Source organism: Anolis sagrei, chromosome 3, assembly GCF_037176765.1.
Source record: "Anolis sagrei isolate rAnoSag1 chromosome 3, rAnoSag1.mat, whole genome shotgun sequence".
NCBI lineage: Eukaryota > Metazoa > Chordata > Lepidosauria > Squamata > Dactyloidae > Anolis > Anolis sagrei.
Window position 1 is genome coordinate 62,546,266 of NC_090023.1, and position 9,114 is coordinate 62,555,379.

The 9,114-nt window shown below is 37.1% G+C and overlaps 1 protein-coding gene across 1 annotated transcript in view; it reads left to right on the forward strand.

Annotated features, from left to right (window-relative positions):
* Positions 1 to 5,898, forward strand: part of CXADR (CXADR Ig-like cell adhesion molecule) — a 45,998-nt gene extending 40,100 nt beyond the window's left edge. The window contains exon 8 of the mRNA XM_067466693.1: positions 5,412 to 5,898. Coding sequence (XP_067322794.1) covers positions 5,412 to 5,453 — 42 coding nt within the window. The 3' untranslated portion in view covers positions 5,454 to 5,898. The remainder of the gene's footprint in view (positions 1 to 5,411) is intronic.
* Positions 5,899 to 9,114: the final 3,216 nt, after the last annotated feature.

The window sequence follows — 9,114 nt, forward strand, 5'->3', positions numbered from 1 at the left end:
GGAAAATGTACATTTCATCTAGATCGAAAGAACTGTGGCTTAGTAAGTCACTCATTAAAGATGTCAGTCAACATTGTACCTCAGAGTGTAGAGAATATATTGCAGCATCCAAACCATAAGATTGAAGAACAACTCCGGCAATGAAGATGTTTAGGACCAGGGACTAAACCGGTTCTGGAAAGTAGACCACACTAATGTAAAAGTTCTTACAACCCTTGTGAAAATAATGTTTTAATCATAGCCTCCTGATGTTGCTCACTGTTCCTTGTTTCTTGCAATGTGACCATGTGTTCACATGTCTTGATGGCTTTTGCTTTTAGTGAACTCAGGAAGACTTCTTTTTAGTGAGATTTGTTTAAGGCCTCTTGAAACAGAGGAGCCATTAAGTTGTAAAAGTAATCTTCTTCCTATACAATATTCATCAATCATTTTCAAAGTGAGTCTCGTGACATCTTTTGCTGTTTTTGTGCAAAGGCAGAAAGTAGAATAGTAATAGCATTCTTAAAAACAGAAATACATACAGAAGCTTCTGGAATACATTTAGGAAAAAATATTGCTTGTAGCACCATGAATCCTGGAAAATAAAATTTAGGACAGAGTTTGATTCTTTGAGTGGTAGTGTTGTCATATTATTAAAAATGTAAGTAAATGCAAAACATTTCTTCACACGCCAACAACACAACCATTTTATATGTTTACATTTTTATGATGTTATTGCAGGTATACTTTCTGTAGTTGTCAAGACAGGGGGGTGGGGGACAATATATGTCTCTCTGTGTTACAAATGTATGTTTTAGCCATTGTATCCCATACCTGAAGTATTCTATTTCACTCGTAAGGATCTGGGCTTAGGAAATACTTCCATCATTAAGTCATAATACACAGCCTCAAGTATTTTATTCTGACTTGCCATTATTAAGTTTTATTTTCAATTTTTGGATGATTAGATCATGCGAGCTGATCCAGCTAAAAACTTCATTGGTTCCATTCAATTATTTAATGATCAATTTCCTTTCAATCCCTTGTAGAGTTCATGTAAACACTAGTTAGCTAATTTTAAAAACTTGTATGTATTGAAAATATATCATCTTCAGTTAATGAAATATTAGTAATAATGTTTTCCATATGTTGTCTTATGAAAAAGCTTTAGTATGTAATTCTTTTAATAAAACACATCAAAATGGAATGGAAAGACATTTATGGAAAATGTAAGTACTGCCTAATATCCCAGTCTTTGATGGAGGGATAATTAGAGTGGCCAGAAGCGATAGACCATCTAAAATGTGTGAAATAAGGGAAATGAATACTTCAGATGGAAACTGGTGTATTGTACTCTTTGCCTGAGCCATAAAACCCCAGCAATCCACTTAATATGTGCAAGAAGAAATCACTGACCTGTGGTTTCTTTTTTCTTTTTCTAATGCCAAGCTTAGAGCCACAAACTAAGGCTCTTAGAAATAACGTTTCTTGGTTCACTGCTCTTGTAGGAAGATATAAACTCCTGAGACAGATCCTAATGCATCAGATGACAAGATTTTACTCTTCTTTTGCATGGAACACAGATTTTGATGATACCAAAAAGTTTAAGTCATTGACTGTTCCATGTTTTCAGCAGTGCTATGTTTATAAAGGAAAGATGGTTTTGTTAGCTGTTACGTAAAATTCCTTGTGTCAGGTAATCTTTTAGAAAACCCAAATCAAGCTAACCAGTGTGTTCTGCTTAATTTGTTTCCAGCACTTGGCTTTTTACAGTGAGTGTAACTGAATACTTGTAACACGAATGTCCTTGAATAGGTTTAAGCTGGCTGTTTTTCATGCTCAGTGCCTCTTTCACTTTGTAGCTTCTGTACTAAGTAAATATGAATGTTTACTGAATATTTGATCTTTTTTCTAGCATTTGTTTATATTTATGTAATTGCTATCACTTATAAAATTGCTTTCTTTTGCTTTAGAGGTTCAGTACTTATTATTGTCCTGATTTCACCTCAATTTTTAGTTAGAAGTTGAGTGGCTAAAGCAAGTTATATGCCTACGGTGAAATAAAGCAACCCTGAAATGCCGCACACTGCAGATGAGTTTTAACCCAGCAATTGTATGTGACTAATGTGTCATGATCCAGCTTTGTTTATTTTGATCCAAAGAACCATTATTTAGCAAGTCACTTATAAAAGACATCACCCCACAATGTACCTGGAGCTATATCACAATGTAGAAAGGGATCATGAAGTTATAAGCCTGTGCAAAGATATATGCTCTTTCCTCTTGTAGAGCAAAACCCATCAGAGTATTGTTTGCACTCAAGTCATCAAGTCCTGCCTTGTATTACTTAGTAGGTGCGTAACTGCCAATGGATAGGAAAACACATCAGGAATTTTGACTGGGATCACACATACCCATTGTACCATTACAAGAGGACCCAAGGTCATTTACATTAAATGTCCACCAGGGTGGGGATGCATAGCAAAATTGTCCCCCTGCTTCCTACAGTGTGACAGAAGGAAAAATGTTTCACTACTGCGGGCCACAAAACAGCCCAGAAGAGCCTCATATGTTTGCCTGCTGCCCCTTGCCCAATCCAGTTCAAAATCGAAATTGTAAGCAGGCCATGGAAAGCTCTGTTTGCCCCAACCAACTACTTGTAGTTACTAGATCCTAATGCACCTTTGAATCTAACGTGCACCTCAGTTTTCAAAACCCTGAAACCAAAAAAAGTATTTGCTGATGAATGTAATGCACAGCAGCAAAAGGTACACTCTTTGTAATATGGCCATTACAGTTGCTGCCTGCTTAGAAGAGCACCAAAGCTTCCAGCAATGGAAAATAAAACCTTGGGGTGCATGTATGTATAATGAATCCCCTTTAATTGTGATGGTGCAATGCTATGGGGTCATGGAGGATGTAGTTTTACAAGGCCTTGAGCCTTCTTTACCAAAGAGTATGGATACCGCATCAAACTACACATCCCAAGATTACATAGCATTTATTTATTTATTTATTTATTTATTTATTTATTTACAGTTCTTATATTCCGCCCTTCTCACCCCGCAGGGGACTCAGGGCGGATTACAGTAAACACATATATGGCAAACATTCAATGCCAGTTTGACAAACAGCATTGAGCCCTGACCATTAAATTAGAGATGACATCCCTTAAATAAGAGTTCCAGATGCTCCTGAAGCAGCTTCCCCTATTGCATTGGCTCAGCACTAAGATTACCATATTACGCAAATCTAATGTGCACCCTAATTTTAGCAAGGTGATTTATCCAAAAAAAGGTGAGTGTTAGATTAAAATAATTACAGTATTGAGGCTTGCTGTTTAAACGGAGCAGCTCCCTGCAGCCTTATAAAAAGTCTGGTTTTGCCCTGAAACACCCTCTAGGCCAGTGTTTTTCAACCTGGGCGTCGGGACCCCTGAGGGGGTCACGAAGGGGTGTCAGAAGGGTCGCCAAAGACCATCAGAAAACACAGTATTTTCTGATGGTCATGGGGATTCCATGTGGGAAGTTTGAGCCAATTCTATCGTTGGTGGAGTTCAGAATGTTCTTTGATTGTAATGAACTATAAATCACAGCAACTACAACTCCCAAAAGTCAAGGTCTATTTTCCCCAGGCTCCACCAGTGTTCACATTTGTGCATATTGAGTATTTGTGCCAAGTTTGGTCCAGATCCACCATTGCGTGAGTCCACAGTGCTCTCTGGAAGTAGGTGAACTACAAATCCCAAACTCAAGGTCAATACCCACCAAACCCTTCCAGTGTTTTCCGTTGGTCATGGGAGTTCTGTGTGGCAAGTTAGGTTCAAATCCATCGCTGGTGGAGTTCAGAATGCTCTTTGATTATAGGTGAACTATAAATCCCAGCAACTATAACTCCCAAATGACAAAATCAATCCTCCCCCAACTCCACTAGCATTTACATGTGGGTGCATTGGGTATTTGTGCCCAGTTTGGTCCAGTGAATGAAAATACAACTTTCATATCTGATATTTACATTATGATTTATAACAGTAGTAAAATGACTGTTATGAAGTAGCAACAAAAACAATGTTATGGTTGGGGGTCACCACAACATGAGGGACTGTATTAAGGGGTCACGGCATTAGGAAGATTGAGAACCACTGGTCTAGGCCATTGCTTCTTAAACTTTTTCCATTCACAACCCCTTTCCACCCAAGAATTTGATGTGTTCCAACTATAGGAATTTTTTTCCATAAATGGAACTTTGGACTCAAGCCATTGTGTTGAAGCTGTAAAGAGGTGATAAGAGATTGTTCTTGACTCTTTCACACGAAACCTATAATATACAGTTGACCCTCTGTATCCATGGTTTCTGCATCCATGGATTCAACCATCCACAGCTTGAAAATATATATTTTTAGAATCCCCAAAAGCAAACTATAATCTTACCATTTTACAGCACCATTGTATGAAGCAGAAATTCACCATCTGTGGATTTTGGTATTCATGGGACATGGTGTGTCTATAACCCCAGTGGATATCAAGAGCTCATACCGTACATGCTAAGATTTTTTTAATACACAATGACTTGTGTAAAGTAAAATAGCAAAAGATTTAGGTATAAACATGGAATTAACCAGAGTTACCAGTAAATTACTTTGTAAATAATGCTTTAACTAAAGGCCATCTGAAAATGCTGGTAATACAATTTCTACAGAGATTTCTGCAAAGAACTTTAATATGTACTGCAGTGCAGCTGTCCTTGCAAACTTGTCTGTAAAATTCTATAAGAAATAGAAAAATGTAGGTAATTCTGATAAACTGGGAGGAAAAAGCAGCACAGGGATGTTTTTTTACATGATTATAGAAAGAAACCAAGAATCACACAACACAAGGAAACTGGGCAGTCATGACTTGCATAACATTTCGCTTTATGAATGTTGACAGGAGCTAGAATATCTCAAATGGGGTTTTGTGGATGTCATTGTTTCTGTGGTTCCAATAGCACCTGAACATTTTAACTTACCAAAGGCTTGCCACTTTAGAAATGAGGATTCAAGCAATTATGTAACATCTGTATTTTTATAATATGCATCAGCTTCAGTTATTTGTTTATTGTTTTAAAAGTTAAATGCAAAATTATTCATATACATATTCTTTATGTGGGCTCAAAACATCTGACATCTCTTGAGTAAAGATATGCTGCATGTGAAAATTAGAATCTTAAAATAGCCAGATGGACCATTTCCATTTGGAACAAGTTGAATTTGGCTCTTGGGTCACATATGTAATTTATATTCCATTGATTAGTGTTATGAACTATCCATCCAAATGCTTCAACAGTTAGGAACTCAGGAATAAACCCATAGTGTTTTCCTTCATTTTCCAATTGATTATTTATCCTCAATGTATTCATAGTTTTAATGCTTATTACTATTTTCTCTATTGTAGTATGACAACGCATACAGGATGGGTGACATAACAGTGGTATAAACTTGAAGAAACAATAGGTAAAACATGAAGTGATGGAGCAAATGAAGGACTGTGTGAGCAATTGTTTTTCAGAGCCTGCAATGATAAATGAACTTGCATTTATTAGAGGTTTTGCCTCTCAAATGTTTACAAATGTGTCATTTAATACTTCTTGCTTTTTAAGACTACTAGGGTGAAAATATGAAAGCAACACAGGCATTGAGTAGGCAGTGCAAATTGAACCAGTCAACCCGGCACATAGATTGTATTTTGATGCTCAATTAATTCAGCTTTAATTGCATCAACTGTAAAAGTATAAATTACACTTAGATTGAATTATATGTTTTGAGCAATCTGTGCCTTTATTGCTGCACATATTGGTACTGTCTTACTTATTTTCTGAAATGATGTTTTGTTAAGTAACATGCCTTTTTTGAAACACTGTACTTTGTAGATATTATGGAAAATAATAAAATTTCCCATTAAGATGTGATGTCTTATATTATACTGAATGTTCGTACTAAAAGGAGAGTATAAGTTTAGAAATTTCTTCTTGTAAGATCATTGCATTCTGTATAATTTACACACATATTGCCTAATTCAAAGGCTATAAATGGCACTCCTAAGAACTTTTTAAGCTATGTCTCCTTATGGCTGTTGGCACTATGTCATCTTGAGTAACAAAAGGGAATTCTGACCAACTTAGGAAGTCTCTTCCCAGAATCTTTCATTGTCAGAAAATGAGTCAAACAGTTCTGTTGTAGCTGAAGCTGAGATCATCAAAGGGTGATTTTGGTCTCACCGCAAAATCCTTATCTAAGTCATGATCATGGATGACTTTCCAGAGAAAACTGATAGATTACATTGATGAGATACCACACTGCTGAGACACCTTGTTGAAGTGCCAAAATGAAAAGCGAAGAAGGCACCTATACTTTTTGTTATCATGTAGAAGAGGAAACTTCAGCATGTTTTGTTTATCCCCGGTTGTTCAACAAGCAACACCTGCTGATATTTCCTCTTCAGCAAAATTATTCAGCAAAACTGGTCTTTGTGAAATGGCATTGAATTATTCCCATATGTTAGCCGCCCTGAGTCCTCCGATGAGGGAGAGAGGGTGGGATACTAAATAAATAAATAAATAAATAAATAAATAAATAAATATTCATGGTTGTATAGGAACCCCCTATACAACCTTTAATAGTAGACTCCCATAGAACCTTATGTAGAAAACGGAATTTCTAGGAACTATCATGATGTATTGGTTTGAGCATTGGACTGTAACTCTGGAGACTAGGGTTTGATTTGCCACTCAGCCATGAAAACCCACAGGATTTGGCCGAGTCACATGCTCTCAACCCCAGAAAACCCCATGATCAGTCCACCTTAGGGTTGTCAAGGGTTTGATATGCTTTAAGGCATACAACAAGAACAAAAAAACAGCAACAGATCCCTCTAGAGCAGTGTTTTGGCCTACAACTCCCAGAAATCCCAGCCAGTTTACCAGCTGTTAGGATTTCTGGGAGTTGAAGACCAAAACATCTGGGGACCCACAGGTTGAGAACCACTGGTCTAGAGTACTTGACTAAGATTCTGGAGACCAGGATTATAATCCATACTTTGTTATGGAAATCCACTGTGTGATCTTGGGAAAGTCACATTCTCTCAGCCTCTGAGGAAGGCAAAGTCAAACCTCTTCTGGAAAAACCTTGGCAAGGAAATCCTGTAATAGGCATTCCTTATCCTGGAGGCACACAGCAACAAGGAGGCCTCTACCATTTTCACTCTGGCAAGCTTAGACACCAGTGGCAATGCATTCCAAGAAACTTTATTGTGAATCCTAATTTTTTAGGATAAAATAATTCTTAAAGATAAATATATTGAAACCCAGGTTGTGGTCAGCAAACCAGGATCAATTCTGGTTTGCCCAGGTCAAGCTTCAGTTAGTTTTTTTTTTAGTCCAATCCATAACTGATTTAAAGTGCCATGTATTGGTCTGACTTGGTTTGTATCAGTTAAAATCTTATGTGAATGAGAAAACCTTTAAGAAAGCTCACACATGGGTTACAATTAACTTATTAAATTTCCCAATATAGGCTCCTAGCAGTTTTACTGCTGCCAAATACAAAGTTTACATACTGGAAAGATGTTCTCAAGTCAGATCCTGAAAATAACAAAAAATCCAGAATTATGTGTAATATGTTACTTTTTAAAGTTACTTTTCTACGTTTTTTTTTGTCGTGTGAGAAGCGACTTGAGAGACTTCAAGTCGCTTCTGGTGTGAGAGAATTGGCCGTCTGCAAGGACGTTGCCCAGGGGACGCCCAGATGATTTGATGTTTTTATCATCCTTGTGGGAGATTTCTCTCATGTCCCCGCATGAGGAGCTGGAGCTGATAGAAGGAGCTCATCCACCTCTCCTAGGATTTGAACCTGCGACCTGTCAGTCTTCGGTCCTGCCGGCACAGGGGTGCCGGTGCCGGCACTGCGCCACCAGGGGCTCTACTTTTCTACTGCGCTTGTGGAAGAAAAAATGTCAAAAATTGGACTGCTGACCTGATACAGCGTGACCTCTCTTTTCGTGTGGAATATGATCCCACCTGAAGTGGGTACATGAAACTGTGGATAATAGTTAACCTTATTGAAATGAAAAATTTCTGGCCCAGGACTACCATACAGTCATATTGGAGGTCTGTGAAAATGCCTAGAGGGGGCATATTTTGTTGGAATTGGATAAATCAAACTGCAGATCTGGGGGCTGTGCTGCCACCATTGCCAGCATTTTAATGGGAGGAATATTTTGAGTTCTAATACTATTCTCTGATCAATCCTAAGGTTGTATTTTTCGTTTCCCCAAAAAGGAATAAAAAATAGCAAGGAGTGCAACTAATTACAGAAGATGCTTTTCCAATATTGCAAACATTTGTTACATCAACACTATAAAAGTAACAGGAATGAATTATCTTTAAAAAGAAATTTTCCAGACAGTGCTGCCATTAGATTCTGGCATTAATTGCTGCTTTGTTGAAAGAGAGAAGCCTGGTGTACTGCTACACAACAGTCTAGCTGGAACTCTATTCAGTCCTCGTTTTAAATATAGATACTCCAGCAAAGTAAGTGTGATGGCAGGGAGCGGGAGAGTGACATGTTTATTATGTTTTTATCTAATATTCAATATATTAATCCTTGAAGTTAGTCAAAGCTAATTTAAGTATTCCTTCCTTCTAGTGGTTATTAATAGTTTCTAATTATAGATATTTCTTCAATATTGTTAAAAAGATATTTAAGACTAAAGTCAATTGAATTTAATCCTTATTAGAGTTATCCCACTGAATAAATAGAATTTGCTAAAGTGTTTTCTAATTCCCATTGATTCAGTGGACTTAACTCCAGTTAGAACAGACAATTTTATATAGACTTTCAAGAGAGGCATTGATGATGTGAATGTTCATTTATAGTTAATTAAAGCATATGTGATTAGAAAAATAAATATTGTATGTGTAGTACATTGATATTTACCCTGACGCTTTGTGTTGTGAGAGGGCAGAGATAAAATCTTTGTAGCTAATGAACAACAATGAAGGAAGGAGCCACTAGATCCAATGTGTTTATTTCTTCTATTGATGCTTTCCATGTACTCTCTTGCAGAGAGAAGTTAGAAATAAAAATAGATCTAGGCATCA